The 24345-nt window shown below is 39.6% G+C and overlaps 1 protein-coding gene across 4 annotated transcripts in view; it reads left to right on the top strand.

Moving 5' to 3' along the window:
* The first annotated feature begins 1230 nt into the window (after nt 1-1230).
* The window catches only part of Spast (spastin), a 54777-nt gene continuing 31662 nt past the window's right edge, over nt 1231-24345 (top strand). The window contains exons 1-3 of one of the 4 annotated variants that reach the window (XM_063230170.1): nt 1231-1865; nt 15355-15438; nt 17299-17382. In XM_063230170.1, the coding sequence (XP_063086240.1) occupies nt 1451-1865; nt 15355-15438; nt 17299-17382 (583 nt within the window). In that variant the 5' untranslated portion in view covers nt 1231-1450. Of the gene's footprint in view, nt 1866-15351; nt 15439-17298; nt 17383-24345 lie in introns of all 4 variants that reach the window. The other 3 variants (XM_063230165.1, XM_063230161.1, XM_003473018.4) reach the window with 3 other exon arrangements.

Raw genomic sequence — 24345 nt, 5'->3', positions numbered from 1 at the left:
GAGATTCTGCCAGACGTGGAGGTGCATTCAGGAGGCTGAGGCAGGAGGATCATGGCAAATTGGAGACCAACCTAGGCTACAAAGTGAGCTCAAGGCCAGCCTGAACTGCAAAGCCAGACCCTGTCTCCAAAAAAATAAAAAAATAAAAAAATTAAAAAAAAGGAAATTCTTACAAGATCTCAGGAGGCTTTTGTAAACCTCACTCTGTGAACAATGGAGGCTTTGTATTAGCATTCTTATCTTTAGCCAACAAGGAACCCAAGGAACAACTGTAGCTAACCTAAGTTAAAAAGAATTTTTGTTTCTGTTTTCAAAATAGAGATACACAAAGCTGGAAAGGGAGAAAGAGGAAAGAAGAAAGGCAGAGAGAAATAGAGAAGACGGGAAGTTTATTGAATAAATTACTACTCAAGCCAGTCGTCCAGGAACATAGCAGATCTAGGGATCTCTATAGGAAGAGCTGATCAAACAACTCAGTTCCAACCTTTTGTTTCTCTGTGCCTCCATCCAAGATGCCAGTTCTCAAGAGGCTGACTGACCTCGTATTTTTTTTTCCACCGTGATCTGGGTTCTGCGCTTGCAGCTTACGAGAATACAGGGAATAGGAACAACAGGTAGTCTCCAAAACGAAGAGATTTGGGTCGCCAAAGGAACTTGGAGACACACACATACACAACCATAGTACACATTCCTTAGCGAACTATGGGATGGTTACTGTGCAAAACCTAAGAATTACCTTATTCACACAATTCTGCAGAAAAGATATCTCAATGTTTACTAATCTACTCAAGCCTCTGGGTCGCCCATTATACTGAGCTAGTATTTTTCGTTTGAGGGTGACATTTGTCTCTCCGACTGATGTCGCCTCAGGTAATAATTTCCGGATTCACTCATACTGTGATCATTTTTTGCCTAAGACTGACACAATAAAACACTGATACTGGGAGATAGGACCCACGCCAAGCCGGGCTTCTTCCTTCCAGTACAAGCTTCGCTACTCCGAACCCCCAGGGCCGAGACGTCAATCACAAACCCCTAGTCCGAGACCCACTCGAGTGAAACTGCAGATCCCTGGGGAAGGGGCAGAGAGAAGGCGGGTCCGCACATGCGCACAGGACTGCAGGTCAACAAAGACGGCAGCGAGCGCGCGCACGCTGAAGCAGGACGCGGGAGAGCGTGCGCGTGCGCGGCCGCCGCTCTACGTTACCGGGCATTAGAAAAGGACAGAGGGAGCGAGGGAGGGGCTGGAGCCGTGACCCGGCGGAGAAGGCGCTGTGCTCCCGCCGACGGAAGGGCAGGGGGCGGGGCCGGCGGGCGGCGCGTGCAGGTGCCCTGCGGCTGAGCCCCGCGGGGGTCCGTGGCCCTCGCGTGGCAGTGGCCGCCGCTGAAGCTTGGTCGCCGTCGGTCTGAGGGAGGCAGGTTATGGCGACGGCGGCAGTGGGAGCTGTGAATGAGTTCTCCGGGTGGACGAGGGAAGAAGAAAGGCTCCGGCGGCCCCAGCAGCCCGGTGCCTCGCAGGCCTCCGCCCCCCTGCCCGGCCCCCGCCCCTCCGGCCGCCGGGCCGGCCCCTTCGCCGGCGTCGCCCCATAAGCGGAACCTGTATTACTTCTCCTACCCGCTGTTCGCAGGCTTCGCGCTGCTGCGCCTGGTGGCCTTCCACCTGGGGCTCCTCTTCGTGTGGCTCTGCCAGCGCTTGTCCCGCGCCCTCATGGCCGCCAAGAGGAGCTCCCGGGCCGCGCCGGCGCCGGCCTCGGCCTCGCCTCCGGCGCCGGAGCCGGGCGGGGAGGCCGAGCGCGTCCGAGCCTTCCACAAACAGGCCTTCGAGTACATCTCTGTCGCCCTGCGCATCGACGAGGACGAGAAAGGTAACTGGGGTCTGGCGGCACCGGGAAGAAAGCGGTGGGAGCCGCTGGGGAGCGCACCAGCTGCGCCCCTTTGCTGCAGGACGAGCCTGTACCCAGCCTCGGGAGCGCGAGTCCCCGCAGGTCGGGCCCCCCCACCCATCTGTCAGCCCCTTCCCTCTTTCAGGGCACCCTAGCTATCCACTTGGTTTCAGGCACCGACTGGGACTCTTCGCAAGTCCCTATGAGACACCCAGACCAACTGGTGACAGTGACAGTTGTCCTAGAGTGACCACACGGATCCTTTTTACCACAGTGAACAGTGTATAGCTTCCTCTGAGCCAGATTTTCCGAAAGGTTTGATATCGAAGAAGCTGTACCTTGTTACAGGCTTTTTTAATGAAAGCAGAGTACTGTAGTGTCAGGAAAAAAAGCAAATGGAGACAAGAGTTTTAAAAAGAATAGCTGTGTGTGATTACTGCTGAATTTGCACTATTTTGTCATACCAGTCATTTTATTAGTGTAATTACTCCTGGATAGTGTTCTGTAAGGTTGTATTTTAGCCTGAAACTTTTGTCCCTAAATGCCTTGGTTTTAATTAAACTAGTATTTCAAGGTAGCCTTCAAGTTTGTAAATTTAAATGTTAAAGTGAATTGGGTAAAAGTATAGATACCATTGTACAGTGAAATATAAAACCAAGATTTAAGATTTCTGAATGAAAATAAGGATACTGTATCTATTTTAAGTTACGCTTTATATTTACCTTGTTAGTTTTTGTTTTGTTTGTTTTTCTTTTGAGTCAAGGTTTCACACTATGTTGTTCAGTCGGCCTTTAACTCAGTACACAATTCAGCTGGCCTCAAACTCACAGCGATCCTCCAGTCTCTGCCTTCCAAGTACTGCGTTATAGATGTGCACCACCATGCCCAACTCTCAACATTTTTTAAATTTATGTGCAAGGCGTTATGTGTTACTTAATCTTCATAACCTTTTGAGATCAAGATGGTGCTGATACCAGTATTTAAAGATGAAGACGTAGGTTATTCCGGACCTATGCAAATAGCTAATGAAACACTTTTTTGTGCAGAATAACAAGCTAGGAAATGGCTGGCTTTTTGAGACAGTCTTAATTAACTGTGTATCCCAGGCTGGCCTGGAATGCACAGTGATCCTATTGCCTCAGCCTCTCAAGTGCTGGGATTACAGGCATGCACCACCACACCTGGCCCTACATTTTTAGAAATTACTCTTATACCTCCAGTATGCAGAGAGCTTGTTTTTTTCCTCCCCCAAAGAACCCCACCTTTCCACCATGCCTCAGTTAAGTATTTTGCATTGTCTGTTAGTGAAAACAAGAGCAGCCTGAGGTCCATTGGTATTGTCTTTCTTCACTGTCAACTCTAGAAAGTGTTCTAGAATTTCTGTCTTGTTGAAACCTATTTCCTTTGCAGGGCCTAGCAGTGAAAAGCAAGATGTAGAGGGAAATGCAGGCATTTTCATGATTTTGAAGTTCAAGGACAGTGGAGTTTGAGTTTGGGACAGTAAACACAGTTTCTGGGAGGTTTCTTTTTGCTTTTCTTTCTTTCGCTCTTTTTTTTTTTTTTTCTTCTTCTTTTTAACTGTTCTGTTCCTTACCACTTCTAAAGAACATCTGAAAATCTCTGGAAAGGATAAAGAAGGCACCAATATACCCTCCTAGAAGAATGCTTTTATTGCAGTATCTTGTTATTGTAGGGTCCTTTAATGTTTACTCATCCAGAGCAAAATATGGTATAGGCTACTGGGTATGAGTAGTGTGTGTATGAGTAGATTATTTGGGGCAGGGCATGTAGCTCAGCAATAGAGCTCTGGCCCAGCATGTGCTAAAGCCCTGGCTTGGTCACCACACCAAAAAGTGCTAACACTGAGGCAGAAAGATTACAAGTTTGAGCACAACCTGGGCAGCTTAGTGAGACTGCCTAAAAAGAAAAAGTCCTCGGGGCTGGGGATTTAGCTCAGCGGCATGAGCGCCTGCTTTGTAAGCAGGCAGTCGTGAGTTCGATCCCTAGTACCGATAAAAATTAAAAAGACAAAAAAAAAAAAAAAGAAAAAGAAAAAGTCCTCAGAGTATAATCCTAAATATTGAAAAAATAAAACAAAAATTGAAAGAAATTGTGTAATTATTTTCCTTTAGAAATAAAAGTCTATATTGTCTATGTTCTCTATCTTATTTATATCTTTAGCATATGGGAAATTTTTTTTTTTTTTAAACAAGGTCTTATTATGTAGTGTAGCCTGGCCTTGCACTCATTTTGTAGCCTAGGCTGGCCTCAAACTCATAAAAATTCTGCCTCAGCCTCCCAAGAAGTGGGATTGCAGGCATGTACTATTCCATGCGTGGTTGCATATTAGAAATTTCTGTACTTTAGTTTTAGTACAGTGTGATAGTGAAACATAATTTACATTGGAGTTTGTTGCCTCTCAGCTATCCCTGACAACAAAAAAAACTTACTTTCAAGAGAATTAGCTTCCTGCTGGATAAAAATATGTGTGGAAAAAAATAGAGTGATTTGGGGAGGCAGTCTTCAAAGTCTTCCTGTCTTTGGTAGTACTGCTATGAGATGTTGTACATAACTATCACATAGAAACAGTCTCTGAATGTGTTGGTAAAAAACCACTTTTTTGGGGGGGGTATGAGGGATCGAACTCATGATCTTGCACTTGGCAGGCAGGTACTTATACCACTAAGCTAAATCCCTGACCAAAAAGCCACTTTTATCATGAGTGTGTAAAGCATATTCTTTCACACTATAGTAATATTAACTGAAATATTTAGAACCCTGAAATGACAAGTGCCAAATTAAATCTTATTTTAATAAAGTAGTATATAAATGTTGTGTTTTATATGGTGACATTTTAAAGTTGGTTTTGAGACAGGGTCTCACTATGTAGTCCAGGCTGGTCTTGAACTCACTATGTAGTTCAGGTTGGCATCAAACTCATGGGAATCCTGCGTTAGCCTCCTGAGTGCTAGGATTATAGTAATGTATCACCATAGTCGCAGCTATGTTTATTTAGAATTTGATTGCAACATTCTCAATACTTAACTGACTTTTCATAAAGGCTTTGATTTGTCTGTAGTCAGACTTTTTTTTTTGGAGATAGGGACTCACTATGTAGTTCAAGCTGGCCTTGAACTTATTATGTAGCATAGACTGGTGGTCCTCTTGCCTCAGCCTCCTGAGTGTTGGGATTATAGGTATGCGCCACCAGGCCTGACTTCAAACTTTTTTAAAGAGAGGACTAGGACGGCAGATTCCTTTTACCTAATATGAGGTTTTATGAGGTCCACTAATGACAATATTTATTGAATATCAGCTAATTTATATAGTTCTACTTTCTAGATGATACTTGAGAAAAACTCAGGTCCTCTGCAGAGATGTGAGATATTTGTTATGTGATTGATAAGTATATAATAATATATTAGCCCATTAATTTTGTAGATACCATACTTAAATTGTTGAACCTTTTTAGAAGACTAATAACCTGTGATATCCATTTGATATGTGGAGAAACTAAAATTTAAAGCTGGTATGGTAGTGAGTGCCTGTAATGCCTTCACTCTGGGAGGCTGAGGTAGGAGGATCACAAGTTAGAGCCTATCACGAGACTCTGTCTCAAACAAAATAAAACTAAATAAAAAGTGGACTCAGCAGAACCAAGAATAGTCTAGGTGGACAGATTCGTAATATTATACTTTTGGCTTTATAATAAAAGTTTTCTGTAATGCTAATAAAGAGCTCATTGGAATACTTGGAAGAAAAGACAAAGTCGTAATAGTGGATCTTAGAGTTATCTAGAACATGACCTAACATGTTTTATGTGGTTTGTACAAGCAGCAGACATGCAATCTGAGTAATAAAATAGTGGAGGTTGAAAGGTATGATTCAATTTTTCAAGTTTCTAGTACTAAGCAGTAAGGGTTTAATGTTTTGCACAAAGAGAGTGACCCACTTCTCAGGATGTTATAGGGTTAAAGGATCTAGCATCAAGAACAGAAGTTGTTTCCAGGCTTGGTGTTGCATATCTATAATCCCAGAATTTGGAATACTGAGGCAGAAGGATTGCTGTGAGTTTGAGGCCAGCCTGGGCTGCATAGTGAATTCAAGACCAGCCTGGAATACATAACAAGACCCTCTCTGAAAAAACAAACAAAAACCAGAAAATTTAAAACACATAAAATCCATGTCTACATCTGTTTTCATAACAAGAGTATCTGTCTCCATTTTGGCACATAATACCTGACATTCACGGGTTCAAAGAGGGGAGATTTATTTTGGCTCACAGTTTGTAGTTGGCTGGCTCCAAGGCAGGATGGCAGGTAGAGAGACATCTCAGAGGACAAACAGCTCTTGTCATAACAAGCATTAAGCAGAGAGTGCTCAAGACAGGAGCAGAGATACATGTTTAGATCAAGCCACACCCATAGCAATCCACCTCTTCCCATCAGGCTTCACCTCCCAACAGACTACCTAGATATAAACTCATCAGGGGAGTAATCTAGTATCATATACCCATGATCCAATAACCTTCCAAAACCTACCTATGAGTGCATGAGGCTTTGGGGGGACATCTAGATATAATAATAATGTCTTATGCTAAGATAAGAGAAGATGAGAATTATCAATCTTTTGTGACTCTCTTTTAGGGGGGTAGGGACTTGTTTCTCTTTGCCATGTGAAGGATTAAACCAAAGATTTGCCTGTGTGAGGCAAGCAGAGTTGTGTTTTTTTTTTTTTTTTTTTTTTTTTGTATTTGAAATTGAATCTTTGCCCTGAGCTACATCTCCAGCCCTTTTTAAATTTTGAGACAGGTCTCCCTAAGTTACTAAGTTGCCCTGCTTTGGCTTAAATTTACAGTCTTCCTTCCTTAACCCCTCATTTTTAGCAAAGTGAAATATGTTGCTCATACTAGCCAAGCAGAGCACAGATTATATGGAATTATAGTGCTAGAAAACTTAAAAGGTATGGGATTATAGTAGGTGATTTTAAGGAGGAAAGCATTTTGTTCTGAATTGGATGGTATCAGGAACTGGAAATGAGTGTCAGTAAGGAAAACTGACTAGAGGAAAAGTTATATTGGTTAAGAGGCATTTGCCTATTATATGAAATCTCAGCACCATGGGAGTCAGACAAGAGTATTCCAAATTTGAGTCCATCCTGGACATTTTAGCAGTTTAGCTATACCCTATCTTAAGTTTTTTATTTTTGTTTTTTCTTAATGGGCTGTGGATGTAGTTCAGTACAAAGGCCTTGCCTTCAATTCCTGTTGTTATTAATTCAGCACCCTTTTTACAGTTAGAGTCTCCAAAGATTGTTAGAATATTGGTAAATCTTTTTTTGTTTGTTGGGTTTGTTTGTTGGTTTTTTTTTTTTTTTTTTTTGAGACAAAGTCTCCCTGTGTACTATAGGTGGACCTTGAACTTGCCTATGTAACGCAGGCTGGCCTTGAACTTACTTCAGTCCTCCTCCCTCAGGCTCCCAGGTCTTGGAATTAATTTTGGTAGAAGTCTCTGTTAATGTTATTTAGGATGTTGTAGCACCATATATAGTGTTTGGGGAAGTCTCATCTAGTGTGATAGAAAAATACTTGTGTTAATTGTGACCCTTAGATATTAATTTTTAAAAAAAAAATCGAATGGGAGACACTCTCTAATCTCACTTTTCACTTGGTAGCCTAGCTTGTTATTACTAAAAAATTTAAAGTGAATGTTTTATGCTCATGGGCAAACATGATACAAGCTCTTGGTATAGAATTTAGACAATATTGAAAAATACACAAGTGGGAATTAAAATTACCTATTACCCAAAATACATTTAAAAGTTTTCAAGACTATAAATTGACTTTTTAATTTATTTTTTGCCATACTGGGACATACTCACACATGTTGCTCTACCACTGAGGTAAAGTTTGCAACATATAAAGTGACATTCTTAGGGCTCAAAAACAATGTCTGTCTGAGGTTGTGGATTTAGCTCACTGGTATAGTATTTGTCCTACAAGGGCAATTCCTGGGCTCGGTCCTTACTATAAGGGGGACTATAAGAAAGAAGGGAGGAAAAGAGGAAGGGAGGAGAAAGAAAATATCCAGCTAAATACTGTGGTCCACACCTGTAATCTCAGCTACTAGGGAGGCCAAGGCTAGAGGATCACAAACTTGAGGCCAGTATGGGCAACTCAATGAGACTGGGCTACTTATTGAGACCCTGTCTCAAAATTAAAAACAAAATTGGGCTTATAGCTCACTGATTGAGCATCCATTATTCAGTCCACAGTACCCCACATACACACACAAACAGGAAAAGGAAAATGTCCAAAACTGAAGAGATTTTTGTATATTGGTTTTAGCACCTTCTAAAATTAAGTGAGACTGTGTCATTTGGATTTATCCTCATTGCTGGACAAAATACTCAACACCCAAAGTTAATGGAGGAAAGGTTTATTTGGCTCATTTTTATGGAGGCTTCAGTCCATACTTGGCTGGCTCCAAGGCAAGGTGGCATGGCAGAGGGCAGCAGTTCATGGTAGCAGAAAATGGCAAAAGCAACAAGAGCAAAAAGGAAGGAACAAGTGAGGAGAGAAGGCTCTTCCTCTGTCGCTTATGTCGCATGTCGGCCACCCATTCTAGGGTGGGTGTAGCTCTCACGCTCCTAATCCCAGCATTGGACCAGGAATCATTCACAAACTCTGGAAGCCTGCCCCATTGCCACATGAGTCTTTGGGGGACATCCAGACACAAACCATAATAAACTGTAAACCTTTATTTTAGAAACAACTCTTGGAAAATTAAGGTAAGTAGCTGAATGTGGTGATGCACACTTGTAATCTTATCACTCAAGAAACTCAGGCAGGAGGATTGCTGAGTATTTGAGGCTAGCTTGGGCTGTAAAGTGAGTTCATAGCCAGCCTGAATTGCACAGCAGAAACGCTGTTTCGAAAAGAACCACCCCTCAAAAAAAAAAAAGTTACATATGGGCTTTTTTTCCCCATGCAAGGTCTCACTATGTAGTGCAGACTGACAGACTTGCTTCTGTAGCCCAGTGCTAGGATTACAGGTATGCACCAGCATGTCTGGCAGTATAAGCTCTATAAAAAGTGATTATTGCTAAATTGAGTAGAAAGTTATCTTTTCTGTAAATAGGGAAAAATTTTTTAAATTACAGAGCCATTAATAATTAGTCCAAGTTAAGAATCCATGATTCTTTATAGTCCTTCAGTTAATTTGGGGTGGGGAGTGGTATTAATGTCTGCTGTGAGATGTTTATTTCTTTTTAATTTTGGGGGGTTTTTTGAGAGGGTTTTAGTATGCAGGTCTGGTTGGCCTTGAACTCACTACGTGATCCAAGCTGTACTGAAACTCTTGGCAGTCCTTCTGCCTCAGCTCCTGAGTGCCTTGATTACAGGTGTGTGCCACCAGGCCTGGTCTCTACTGTGAGATACAGTATTTAAAGGTACCTATTACTCTAATTTGATACAAATTGTTGGTAAAAAAATTGTTCTAAGAAAGTGGCTATAAGATGGATGTGATAATGTTAATATGCTTTCATGCTAACTGTCAGGAGGCTGAAATAGACAATTGCAAGTTTGAGACCAGTCTGTGCAAATAAAGGGACCCTGTCTTTCAAAATAAAATACATAAATAAATAAATGAAAAAGAACCTGGCATACAGCTGAGTGGTAGAGTGCTTGTCTATCTAGCATGTGTGAGGCCCTGGATTTAATCCCTAATACTACCAAAAAAAGTATATAAATTCTCTGGAATTTTTTATGGAAGAACACATGAGTTCAAAACAGCAACAATAAAAGGATTAGATAGATAAAAGCTGTGGCTGGATGTGGTGGTACATGCTTGTAATTCTGTTGCTCAAGAGGCTGAAGCACAAAGGTTGCCACAAGTTCACCAGAGCTAGCTCGTATTTTTAAAGTACTATTCTTGCTGGATGTGGTGACATGTGCCTGTAATCCTAGCACTCAGCAAACTGAGGCTGGAGGCTCAGTGTGGGTTTGTAGTCAGCCTGAAATACATAGTTGTCTCCAAAAAGCAACAAAAATGAACAAACAAACAGAAAAACCCCAAGAAGTAGCTCTAAGTTCCTGTTACTGTAATCCTTTTTTTTTTTTTGTCTTTTTTTCTTTTTTATCGGTACCAGGGATCGAACTCACGTCACGACTGCCTGCTTGCAAGGCAGGCACTTATGCCGCTGAACTAAATCCCCAGCCCCTATAATCCTTTTTTTACTTGATAGTCTGGTTTTATTGAGTTTATTTGGGATAATGAGCTTAAAAAGGAAACGTAGATGGGAAACCATGAACTATTGAGAACTAATATTAATGCATTTTTGAGGTTCTTTTTTTGCACTGGAAACCTTTGGAAGTTTTGATTTTCCTGCCATAATTCAATGAAAAGGATGTTTGATGGAAGTTATAGATTATAGTTTGCCAACTCCGGCAATCAGAAATGGATGAAACTTCTTGTTTGTGGCTGCCTGGGAATGGGCCACAACCCCAGTCCTCTGCCTCAGCTTTCACTAGGCATCTCTGGGGTTTGTTTTTTATTTTTTGAGCCAGGGTTTCCCTTTGCAGTCCAGGATGGCCTCAAACTCTCAGCAGTTCTCCTGTCTCAGCCCCGAGTTCTTTGATTACAGATATGAGCCTCCATATTCAGCTTTTCTGGGCATCATTGAAATTAATTTTTGTCAGCTGGTTCCATGTGTGCTGAAAGCTTCTTCCTTCTTTCCTTCCTTAAGAAACAGTTGGAAAGTTTATCTGTACATTTTAAAAAGTTAGGAGGCAGGCATAATGATTCATGTCTCTGGTCTTAGTTACTCTAGATTCAAAAGTGGGAGGATCAGTTAAACCCTGAAACTCCAGAATTCAAGACCAACTTGGTCAACACAGACTTCTAATAAGATAAATTAGGTAGTAGGTGAGGCAGTTGCCAGTGAGAACTGTCAGACATGGTAACAGTGTAAGTTGTTGCAGGCTTTCTTGAAAAGCAGTTTGTTCATTTCTGGTAAATGAAAAAAGTGTGATAAACCCATTAATTTTTTTAAAAGCATATATATTTAAGAAACTGAATCAGGTGTGGTGGCACTTGCCTATAATCCCAGCAGTTGGGTAGCAGAGGAAGGGGGCTCACAAGCTTGAAGCCAGTCTGTGATACATAGTGAGTTCAAGGCCACCCTGAGATTCATGGAAAGACAGAAACTGGCCAGTATGTATTACAGGACAAGGATGAGAACATCTGCTGCAGCATTTTTTTGAAATACTAAAAAACTGAAAACATTTTTGATGCCTTTGGAAAAATAGTTAATTATAGCATGATATAAAATACTATAGAAAGTGAGTATGGTGGTGTATGCTTGTAATCCTAACACTAGGAGGCTGAGGGAGGAGGAACCCTGTGAGTTCAAGGACAGACTGGACTACAGTTCAAAGCCAGCCTCAGCTACATACTGTGAACCTGTCTCAAAAACAAAACAAACATACAAAAGTAAAAATTAATCAACTACAGTGATACCTCGGTTATTGGATAGCTCCAGCCTTCACATTGCCACTATTTGAAAAGCAAAGTTGAAAAAAAAATCCAGTTTTCATAATTTTCCTCCATAGTCAGATGGAAAATCCAGCTTGCAAATACCTGTGCAGCCAAGAGTGAGTCACAGTTGCATCTCATGGTGGACAGAAGGGTGACGCTTCAGTCTAAGCACTGCTCACATCCAGACACAAATAGTGCTTGTGTTAGTGCATTAAAACAGTTGTCATTGTGCTTTTTGTGTGTATGCTTTATTTGTGTAAAATATAACCATGGCTTCAGAGAAAGTGATACCAACAGTAAAGATAAGAGAGGAAAACGCTTTAAGAACCGTGATAAAGGGAGAAACTTTGAGAAATTTGTTCAAGTCCTGTACAAATGAATTTATAAGTGTAATTTTGGGGCCTCAGAACCAATTATTTGATTTTCCATCATTTCTTATGGGAAGATATGTTCATTATTTTGATACAAATTTGGACTCAGCAGCCAAAGTATCACCTATGCATCTGTGCATAGCAAACATAGCCAGATTCCAAAAGAAATGCAAATTTTATGTATTTTTTTCTTCAGATTTTATTGATAACATTTTAGGTATGCATCATGATCACATCATAGAGAAATATAAATTTTTAAAATAATACAAAACCAGGAATAATAGAAAAGTGTGCACTGCAAAATACACACTGAATGTGCAGTAGGGGTTTCTTGGAAAGGAGTATGGGCATAGGGAGAGGTGCTGTACGTGAGTGTCTCTCGTATCTGTTAGGAGGTGCTCCCCCCCCCCCCGTTGTTTCTTTGCTTTTACATTTTAAGCAAATACACTCTTGCTGCTAATATTCTTACCACTTCAGATGCAGCTGTTATTATACTATTTTCTTTTTTCCAAACTGAAAACCCCAATATACATGTGAACAGGTATTTTCTTTATTAAAAGCAAGAAGATGAGCATCCAAACAGTTTGAGTTGATTTACAACAGACTTAATTTCAGTCATTGTCACAGACTTTTTGTTAGAGTAGGAGTATTTATGGGGAATAGGAATAGCTCCTGAGGACAGGAGGGGTCCTGAAAGGGTTGCCCTGTCACGTACTTATCAAGCACTTACTCTCTGTGTCAGGCATGGTGAAAGCACTAATGGTATTGGAGTAAGTAATTGAGGCTTGGAGAATAATAATGGCAGAGCACATGTACTTAGCATACACAAGGAAGGAAAAAAGGATAGGAGAGGGAAGGAAGGAAAGAAAAAGAGAAAAGGGAGAGAAGAGAGATACATGCGGGATTGCTATGGGGGACCTGACCAAGATCCCTAACTGCCTGTATGAGGAGTACGGCGAAGGGTAAAATAAGAAATGGGGACAAATTTAGTAATGCAAAATGAGGGGGGCTCGGAGGTCAGTGCCTCAAGACAAGGCAAAGACCAGATATTCTAAACCAGCCACTATTTATTGGGTGTGTATGGTGCAAAGGTGTATACAATTACAGAAGCGGTTAGCAGAAGATTTAGAGAGCAGCAGAAGATTCAGAGGTCGATGACACTGCAGGCGGTGAATAATCCTGGGTTGACTCAAAAGGGTAGAGATGATCTCCAGAGCTAAGAAGGATCTTGCTTTGGGGTGTTATTTTTTATTTAGTAGTCTTAGTTTAGTCTTGGTGGGAGAGGATGGCCCATCCAAGAGTTAATGGTAAGTCTCAGAAGGGTAATACCATAATCCCAAGCCTCCATTTATCTTTTTGGGAAGTATGCAAAACCAGTCATTCTGAATTCATGGTCCCCAGTTTTTTGCCTTTTACAGTGGGGCTGGACCTCGTTAACAATTTTTATTTATTTATTCATTTGTATTTTGGGGACAGGGTCTCGCTATGCAGTTCAGGCTGGCCATGCGTTCACTTTGTAGCCCTGTCTGGTCTGGAATTCTCAGCGATCCTCCAGCCTCAGCCTTCTGAATTAGGATTACAGGCCTGCACCACCATACTTGACTAGGTTTTTTTTTTTTTTTTTTTTTGGTACCAGGGATCGAACTCAGAACCTCACACTTGGCAGATAGGCCTTTATGACGTTGAGCTAAATCCCCAGCCCCATCGAAACAGTTTATTTTCTGGATAAAGAAGTGAAGGATTAATATGTACACACACATAAGGAATATTTTTTAGTTCCTGTCTGTAGTGTTTATTTTTTATTTATTTGTATTTATTTTGTTTGACTTTACCATGTAATTCAGAATGGCCTTGAACTCTCAGTAATCTTCCTGTCTCAGCCTCCTGAGTGCTGGGATTTACAGACATGAATTACTATGCCCAGCTTGTACTGTTTATAAAAATAAGAATATTATCAAGTCAATATTTTATTGATTGTGTGATTTCAAATAATGTAACAAATTTTTGTTTCACTAAGTGAGGTTATAGGATGGGTAAAGAAGAAAAAGGTAGTTCTAATAAGTGATTGCCACCTTGACTTTACTGTGTTCTAGTATTGGCTGCCCATTAAGCTTTACACTCTATGGACTAAAATTAATTTTCAAAAATGATGAGATTAGTTAGGCATAATGGTACATACTTGTAGTCCTAGCACTTAGGAGGCTGAGGCAGGAAGATTACTACATTAAAAACAGCCTAGACTACATAGTGCAAAGCCAGCCTGAACTTCAAACCATGTCTCAAAAACAAAACAAAAAACAAAATATTTCCATATAATTACCACTTTACAGAAGTACCTTATATATGTTTTGACTATGCCAAAATTTTAGCATCACTTTTCAACTGAATGAAATTTAGAAAAGTAGTGACTATTCCTCAGCAGTTGGTGGTGAGATTCGGTGCTGCTTTTGGAACTTGACCAGCAGTGGACTTAGGCTCTCCATGCACTGGTATGCTACGCATTGACAGAAAAGCACGGAAGGGACATCTGTGAGAACTTGAGCATTTCACTACTGTCCTAGGGCACTGCTGTCTCTGTGTTCACTTTAAGTTTGTGTTTGGATGTTGTACAAGTAACTATGAAATGTTAAAAATGCAAGTGTCTAAAACTTTAATTTTCCTTCTTACTTAAAGTTAGGGCAGGAAATGGCTAATCTCATTTCCACTTATAATACTACTTTTTTTTCAGTAACAAAAGGACAATGAACTGTGAACTGTTGAGACTTACATGTATATTTTATATTTTTAGCTGTTTGCTTATTAAAACTATTGTACTTTTAAAATAAACATCTTTGTTAAGAAAATTTTAGCATAACTTTTTAAAGCTTAATTAGTATCAAGAATGTTTTAAGTCAGTCATTTGATACAGATAAAATAGATAATTTGTAATTAAATGCCACACTTGTAAAATCATGTACTAGTTGTCATGACACTATCATGTTAAATAGAAACTTGAAGATGGGCATGGTGTGACAGGAGGCTGAGGCAGGAGAATCGCCGCAAGTTTGAGGCCAGCCTGAGCTATCTAGTGAGTTCAAGGCCAGCCTGAATGATGTAGGGAGACTGTTTCAAAAAAAGAAAAGAAACTTGAGCTACCCAGCAATGAACATGTTACATTAGACTTCAGTATAATTAAATCAAATAGTGCTTTTTCCTTATTATCATTGAAATTGTTTTTATATTTTTCCAACGGTATATATATTCAAAGCCACTTATGTAAATTTTCTCTTAAAATTTCCCAGTACAGCATTTCAGTTTGTATGTTACAAGCATCCATGCTATGAGACAGTAAGCAAAACTCGATCCACAGCCTTAAAATGTTGGCCGACATGTACTGGCTGTGTTGGAGATTCACATGCCTATTCAGTTGCCAGAAGTACTAAGAGGTCACATAGCAACATTTCCTAGGCTTACTTCATTATGTTTTGTTTTTTATGTATCCTCTATCACCAGCGTGATTTGAGAAATGTTGGATATACTTCTCATACTTTTGATGTATACAAATAATGATCTCTTTTAAAGCAGGACAGAAGGAACAAGCTGTGGAATGGTATAAGAAAGGTATCGAAGAACTAGAAAAAGGAATAGCTGTCATAGTGACAGGACAAGGTAAGGTTATGTTGGTGTTTGTTTGCAGGTACCTTATATTAGAAGTGGTCCCCACTTTTCAGCAGGGGATGTGTTCCAGGGTCCCTGATGGATGCCAGACTGATAGTGTATATGGTAAGACTGATAGCCAAAACGACTGCTTATTGCAGTTTAGTGTGTACAGTACAGCATGAATATGTGGGAAGAAGGAAAGATGCACTTCATGGGTAGGACAGAGCAGGACAGTTGAGATTTCATTACACTTCTTTGAAGAACGCATGGTTTAACATTTAAGACTTGTGTGTTTCTTGGCCTTTTTAAATTTTAAGGTTTGGTTTGTTTTGTTGAGACAAGGTCTCTCTGGGTAGTCCGGGCTGGCCTTGAACTCAGGGCAATCCTTCAGGCTCAGCCTCACAAGTCCTGGGATTGCAAGAGTGTGCCGCCATGCCTGGCTCATTTAATATTTTTGGGCTGCAGTGGCCGCAGGTAACTGAAATTCCCAAAGGAAAACTGCAGGCCAGGGAAAATTCCTGAGTTTACGTAAGTACTGTGGTTTCAAATCTTTTTGTCTTTAAAGATAGACCTTTTTATGTTATTGCTAACATTTACAGATGAACAGTTAATGTTTTATCTATTCTAAAAATGAAGTTGTAACTGGATATATTCAAACTTGATTACTTATAACAAGTAGTACCTTACTTATAATGTCCTCAGAGTGACTTAGTCGTCAGCTAACTGCTTTAACCCTGGTGTATGTTTTGTTTTCTTTTGTTCTTTGAGACACTGTCTTGCTTTCTAGTGCAGACTGATCTTGAATGCACTACGTAGCCCAGGCTGGCTTTGAATTTTTGGTGACCTTCTTGCCTCAGCTTCCCAAGTGCTGATGTTACAGGCTTATATCACCATACCCAGCACTTTAGCCCTGTTTTGAAACCTGCTCCTTTTTTCATTACCATGAAGAAAAATTTGTGTTAATCCACAGATTCTGTTTGCACTTATAGGTAGTACTTCATTTGCTTATTTGTTTTGCTGGGGACTAAACCTACAGTTACACAGATAAGTTCGTTTTCACCAGTGTGTTAGAGGCCACTGTTACACATTTGGTACATTATTGACCAAAATGTCATTATGTACATGATTGTACTTCAGTTTGTCATAGCTAAAATAAATTGAGAAGCAAAAATTATTTAGGCTACAAATCAGTCCATTTTGTGTCTGTTTGAAGGATGTCTGACTGATTCTACTATCAAATTTAAACTAATCTTACAATAATTATAGTATATGCAATATTGACCCTTCTTTTTTCCTTTCCTTTGTATTGTAATAACTACTTTGGTCTCCTATATAAAAGAAAGCAGAATAAAGCGAATAAATATGAGAGGTTGGGCCTTTGAGACCTTGATGACCATGCAGTGTCTTTTGTTTTATCACTAAGAGGAAAACCTACAAGCCAAACTAGAGTAAAGTGACTTCTTGTCACCCAATTTGAATTTTAGTCATCAAATACAGTGCTTTGGTCATACTTAAGTATAAGAGTAGCATTAATATTTATGACAAACATTCGCATGCTTAGGCGGGGACAGACTGTGACTGGGGCCTGGCTGAGAGCATTTGTAATTTCTCACTGATGACAAAATGCACCTCGGTTTCAAAGATTTTGAAAGGTGGGTGAAAAATGTCTTAGGTTTCATGAAATATATATAAAGTACCATGTAGATTTGAAACTATCATGAAAAATTATGACTAATTTTTTCGAAGCTACTTTTAAAATTTCTCTATATGGACTTTGACCTCCATAGGAGTATTGGGGGTGATTCTTTATCTTAAAACAGTATTAGTAGAGAATAGTAGATATTTTAATGAATTCTTTTTTAATTTTAGGTGAACAGTGTGAAAGAGCTAGACGTCTTCAAGCAAAAATGATGACTAATTTGGTTATGGCCAAGGATCGCTTACAACTTCTAGGTATCAATTAATATAAAGTTGTATATGAGATATGTTTGAAATGTGTGCTTAATCTTTCACTGCGATAGAAACAGATCAGTGATTGAAAAAATGTGGCCTAAGCTTTAACTTACAAAAAGTTTCTAACATATACAAAAGAGAAGAATATAATGAACTCCTTACTAGGTGTCGCTCAGCTTACTCAGCTATGTCAATTAATGGGTTTATGGCCATTCTTGTTTTGTCTCTAACAAAGGCTGGTAAGTGACAATCTGTGGTCAAACTCAATTCACTGCTTTTTTCGGGAGAAGTTATACTAAGGATTGAACTCAGAGCTTTTGCCCTGAGCTGCATGCCTTTTCATTTTTGTGTCTTGGTTTTCTGTGTTTAGGGGATCTTGCTTTGTAGTTGATAGGCTCTTGCTATCATCCTGCCTCAGCGTCCCTCATAGGTGGATTATAAACATGTGCCACCACAAAAAGTAGTAAAAGTCATTAGATTGTGAGAGAACTAGCCGGGTATAGTGGCATGTGCCTATAATCCCAGCACTCAGGAGGCTGAAGCAGGAGGATCACTACGAGTTCTAGGCCAGCCTGAGCTACAAAGTGAGTTTAAGGTCAGCCTGAACTGCATAGAGAAACCCTGACTCAGAAAAGACAATACATAAATAAATTAATAATATTAACTTCAAAAATAAGTAAAATCAAAGGTCCAGGTACTAAGTATTTTGGGTTTGAGGGATTTATGTTTCCTGCAGCAACAATTCAACTCTGCCATTATAGCACATAAATCACAAATAATGCATAAAGGAATAGGAGCACCATGTACCCCGTAAAGTTTTATTATAATAGTAAACAGTGAAGCCAGGCATAGTGGTGCACACCTGTAATCCCTGTGTTCAACCTGAGCATCTTAGTGATTTAGCTAGGCTCTATCTCAGAATTTTAAAAACTGGCTGGGCATGGAGGATCATTTCAAGTTTGAGGACAGCCTGGGCAATATGATGCAATCATTTCAAATATAGTGAGGCTGCCAGGTATGGTGGCACATACTTATAATCCTAGCACTCAGGAGGCCGAGGCAAGAGGGTCACAAGTTCAAGGTGAGTCTTTATTACTTAATGAGACCCCAGATTAATTTTTTAATAAAGAGCTATTGGTGTAGCTCGACAGAGTGCTTGCTATTTGTTAGTAATTGTTGAAATAAGATCTCAAAATAAATAAATAAATAAATACAAGATCTCAAGACCGTCCATATCTCTTCTCTGTACAGGTCTACCTCCTTTTCTTTTATCTTACAGTTACTTATAGATTGGCCTCAGTCGTAGTCACCTAGTGCTTTCCATGTTCTTACTGGTGTGTGGCATTTTCTGTGTTGTCTTTTAACATGTTTTTCTGTTCTCCTTGTAAGTTGATTACATTGGAAGTTGATTTTTATTTTTAGTGTTAGTTCTACTTCACAGGGGGTTGTATGTTCATAAGTAGTTCCTCTCTGTCAGGTTGGCAGCAGTTAACTGTGATGTGTAGCAAAATTTAGTTGTTATTGTTGCAGCTTGTATCAGTCGGAATACAAGCTTTTCCTTATCTTTTATTTAATAGTACAGGTTTTAAAAACATATTCTGGGGGTTGGGGATTTAGTTCAGCGGCATAAGTGCCTACCTTCCAAGCAGGAAGTCGTGAGTTCGATCACCGGTACCGTTAAAAACAAAAAAGACAAAAAAAAAAAAAAAAACATATTCTGAAGGCAGCTCTACCCATAACACAAGGAAGAACAAAACTGCACCAAACCGTACTTTGGGGTGGTGGAAATGATATATATCTGGTAAGAAAGGTCTTTGGGGTAAATTATAAGTGTGAGCCTTTTTTAAAAATAGAATTTTAATGAGCAGATAGATAATATATATTTCATATTTGTGACTGTTGAATTATTGAAGGGACCTAACCCATAGTAATTATTTTTAAAATTATTTTTCTGGTACTGGGACTGAAGCCACAGCCTTGAACATAGACAGTAGGCAAACACTGTACCCTAGTCCCAAAGCGATGGTTTTTATTCATTGCATTACCTATCTTAAATATTTCCTTCCCTTTGATAGAAAAATACTCTCACTTACATATGTGTTTTTATTTATTTGTTTATTCGTTTTTTGTTGGTTTGTTTTGGTTTTTTGAGAGTGAGTCCCTCTTTGCAGTCCAGGCTGATCTTGAGCTCACTCTGTCTTCCTGAGTGTCTTCCAGGCTGGGCTTAAATTTACAGGACCTCTTGCCTCAGCCTTCGGAGAGCTGGGTTTGTAGGCCTGTACTACCAAGACTGGTTTCATTTATTCTTGAATGCTCATTGTGTTTGTAGGTTTCTTGCTGCATGTAGATAAAGTAACCTTGACCTCTTTCAGATGGTTGACAAGGCACTGTTTGTTCCCTGGCTTCTGTGACTTGCTTTCTTCTTACTTAAAGGTGAATGCTATAGACACAGTTAAGTAGCAGGGCTGGGGATATAGCTCAGTAGTAGAGCACTTATGTAGCATACATGAGGCCCTAGGTTCAGTCCCTAGCATCACACACATACATATACATACAATATACATGATACACACACCCATAATTAAATGTTGTAGCAAAGGTTGTTACAGTAAAATAGTGAATTGTTCTAATAGGTACTTTGTATGTGTTTTAGTCATAAAACTTTTCAGTATATGTTCAAAGTATCATATACTGTATATGGTACAAAACAAATTTGATTATGAAACAGTTTATAAGAAGTCAAATTGAGTAAGAGTTTTTTTATTTTTTAATTTTCTCTTTTCCTGGGACTAGTGGTGCATGCCTATCTCCCAGTACTCAGAAAGCTCAGGTAGGAGCATCATGAGTTTGAAGCCACCCTGGGCTACAGAGCAAGACCCTGTCCCCACAAAAAAAAGAGAAGAAACACAAACAAAAACAACCCCAGGGCCTTGCACATGCTAGTTTTGTGAAGATGTTACTTTAAAACCAGAGAGGAATGGATATGCAAACACATATCACTGTATTCTTGTCTTCTAAGAATGTTGGAGATTTGCAAGTAGATATACCAAAAAGCAGTTTAAAAAATTGAAGAAAAGATGGAAAACATATTTGTGTGTAAATGTAAAGTAGACCATATTTGTGAGTTATGTTCTGATTAAAAATCAGATTTACAGAAAGGTAGTGCCACCTAGGAGTCTAATTAGGACAGAGAATGAACATGATTTTGGGAACTCCCCATACAGACTGGTTTGAGAAGGTGCAGCCTTCCTGATAAGGATGAGAAGTGTTTGTATATATTATTTATGTTAGAGTCAGTGTTAGTTAACCTTAGGGCAAAGCTTAACCATAAAGGCTGCTCCAGATGAGAGAATAATTTGGCTTTAGCAACAGATACTTCAGGCATTTGTAATGTTTTTTCATTCAATATCAATTTCAATATTATTCAATTGACATTGAATATCAATATCAATTTCAATTTATTTGTTATGCCCCTACATCAAGGAATATAAACTGAATTTTTTTAACTCAGAAAATACTTATTTGGTGACAACTGAGTGATAGGCACTATTGTAAATGCTTGAAATATAGACAAGAATCCCTCCATAGAATTTACATCTGGCAGAGAAAAGACAATAGATGATAAAACATAAAGAGCAAATTACACATCTTATTCAAAGGTGATGAATACATGAACAAAATAAAAAGTCAAACAGTAAGAGCAGACTGAGAGGAAGTTTGAATTTTTAGTTTGGAAGTGGATGGTCTGTTTGTGAGGTTTATATTAGTTAGTCATGAAGGTATCTGGGAGACAGATGGCCCAAAGAGAAATAAAAGCCTAGAAAAAGCCTTACAGAAAACACCTGGTATGTTTGTGAGCCAACAGAGAGGCCAGTGTACCCAGCGAGGAGAGTTGGGGTGGGGAAGAGTTGTCACAACAATCGTACTTATTGGCCAAATGAAGAAATAGTTGAGGTTTTACTCTCTTTGAAATGGGGAACAGTTTATAAGAATTTTTAGGAGAGGAGTTATATGAGTGCTGGGTTGTATGATACTCTAAGGAGAGATCCCAGGAGAGCAGTGTAGACACTGTTGCAGTAATACAGGAGAAAATGATGGAGGCCTGAGTCAGAGTATATCAGGAAATGGTAACAAATGGTTGACTTATAACATTTGAGGGCTGAAGAGACAGATACATTGATAAACTGGATAAAATTCTCCTGTTTGAGGACCTCATAGTGGTAGAGGAAGACATGCAAATAATGCTCATTGTAGGATAGATATATGTAAACATTTTAAGAGGTGGGAACTTAAGTATCTGAGAAAACTTTCTAGAAAAAACAATCTCACAGTGGATTTAAAAATATAAAAGTTTTTGCCTGTAATCCCAGCATTTGGGAGGTTGAGGCAGAGGAGGATTGTTGCAAGTTCAAAACCATCCTAGGCCACAAAGCGAGGTCAAGGCCAGCCTGAACTGTGTAGTGAGACCCTGTCTAAAAAAATACATACATACATACATACATACATAAATGTTTTTAAAGAATTCAAGAAAAGCCATCTCAGGGGAAAGCAAAAGCTTGAACAAAAGCTTAGAGGCAAGAAGCAGCATGGTAGGTACGAAAGGGTGAATGCTGGTAGACTGAAGTAGAGATTGCTCAGGTAGAAGACGTGGAGGAAGACCGTAGATGGCCTGCTTTGTCACATGAAGGAGTTTGAGCTTTAATCTGTGAGCAGTGGGAAGCCACTGAAGGGTTTTGAAAGGAATGGTATGGTAAGAGCCTTTCCTTTTGTGTGTGGGGAGGGATCATGAGACAGGATCTTGCTGTGTAGTTCAGGCTGGCCTGGAACTCATTCTGCAGCCCAGGCTGGCTCAAACTCATGGCATCTTCCTGCCTCAGCTTCCCAAGTGCTGGGATTACAGGCATGTAAATTCTTTAAAGTAGATCCATCAGATGATTATGTGGGAGTTGAATTTGAGGAGGTTAAAATGTCTTGTAATGGGTATCAAACTCACTACCTTGCACTTACCAGACAAGCACTTAAACCACTGAGCTATTGCTGGCCCCTAAAATGACTGACTTGCTGGGCATTGTGCTGCATGCCTGTAATCCCAGCTACTTGCGAGGCCAAGGCAGGAGGACCACAAGTTCAAGGCCAGCCTGGGTAACATAGTGAGACCCTGTCTCAAATTAAAATTTCAAAAATCACTGGGTTTATAGATCAGAGGTCAGTATCTACCCAGCATTTCTGAGGCCCTGGGTTCATTCTCTAGTAGTGGAAAAAAGAGAATTACTATTTTAATTCAAATTATCAGTTTAGTCTTACAACCTTAGTCATTCTTAAAGAAAAAAAAGCATTCATCTGTTTACTGTTTTTGTTTGTTTTGATGATACTGGGAATTGAGCCCAGGGTCTCATGCGTGCTAAGCAGGTACTTTGTCCCTGAGCTACTTTCCTGCCGTTCACCCCTTTTTTAATAATAGAAATGAATTAAAGCACAGTTACAACAGCAGTGTACTGTGGTAGTGTATTTATGGGTGTTTCCATACACAAATCTAACCTCTGTTGTACTTAAATTCTATAAAATTGTTTATTTCCAGTTATTAGAAAACAAAGTATTTAATTTCTTTTTACAACATAATGAATGTTTCTATGAAGTTATTGTCACCTTTAATTGAAGAAAGTGTTAATTGATAAAACTTTTACAAGTCAGTTTTTTTTTTCTATTTTCTGGTTTTACCAACACAAGTGAAATATGTCTCGCTATTATTATTTAAAGAATACAGTGTTATCACTGAGAAAAATCAGATGACCTACCTGTTAGCTAACACAAACAAAACAAAACAAAACTCCAGGGTATATTATATCAACCAGTTCTAGGCCACAAAAGCTGTGCAGTACTTTGTGTTTTCTATAAAAGGTAAGCTGCTACTTAACCTGTCCCAGAGGCATGTATTGTTGTACCGTAAACCAAGCATGGTGCCTGCTTGTCTGACCTTAGAAATAGAAGTTTAAGAGAGTTAGTGTATATTTTTGTGTGTGTTTTTGTTTGCTTGCTGTATTGGCAAATTGAACCCAGGGTCTCTTGTTTGTAACAGCACCCTCCCTCCCATCCTGTATACTTCGGTTTGTTAGTTCCCAGGTAATAGCTCCTGTTCCAGCTCTGGTTACTTCTGTCTCTTAGAAACAGCTGGTTACCGTGATGTACAGCTGGTCACTAGATGCACACTGTACAAACCAGTGCCCAGTTGACAGTCTCTTCTGCCTCTGTACTTCCTGCTCGCTTACCCCGTATAAGCCATAGAGCACCAGAGACAGGGCCTGATACTCTGGGAATGATACTGAGCAGTGCCCATCAACGTAAATAAATCTACCTCCAAATCCTGGCTGTCGTTTTGGTGTTTCTGCTTGGTGTCGCACTATGCTCAGCAAATGCTGTCACTGAGGTAAACCTTTGTAATCCTGTAATCAGTAGATACATGTATCTATTGACATGGTGGTGTATAAAATCAGAGGCTGTTATGGTTTAGAATAGTTGAAGAAAATAAATGTAGTGAAACTGAGCCTGTGTTATGCGTTAAGCACTGAGTATGTACTTTATATACATTATTGAATCCTTGGGACCTTTTGAAAACTGATAGTAAAGCAAGGTAATGTCACTAGTTAAGAAGTAGAGCAAAGCATATCACCTAGCATTCAGATTGACTAGATAGGAGAAGAGTACAGAAATGCTTTAGACTTACAAAGAAAATCAGACTTCTCTATTGGGCTTTATTTGCTGGATTCAGATATCAAGGTAGAAGATAGTTATTATTTTACATAGGCAGAGAGACAGAGACGGAGACCGGACTGGGGATTTAGCTCAGCGCCATAAGCACCTGTCTGGCAAGCGCGAGATCATGAGTTCGATCCCCGGTATCAAAAAAAAAAAAAAAAGAAGGAACGAAGAAAACAGTAGAAACCAAATAATTGGTTCTGAGGCCCA

The sequence above is a fragment of the Cavia porcellus genome, unplaced genomic scaffold (assembly GCF_034190915.1).
Source record: "Cavia porcellus strain 051 isolate PalLab524CR breed Dunkin Hartley unplaced genomic scaffold, mCavPor4.1 scaffold_1, whole genome shotgun sequence".
Lineage (NCBI taxonomy): Eukaryota > Metazoa > Chordata > Mammalia > Rodentia > Caviidae > Cavia > Cavia porcellus.
Note: the sequence above shows the minus strand (reverse complement) of the source record. Positions and strands in the feature narration are given on the sequence as shown.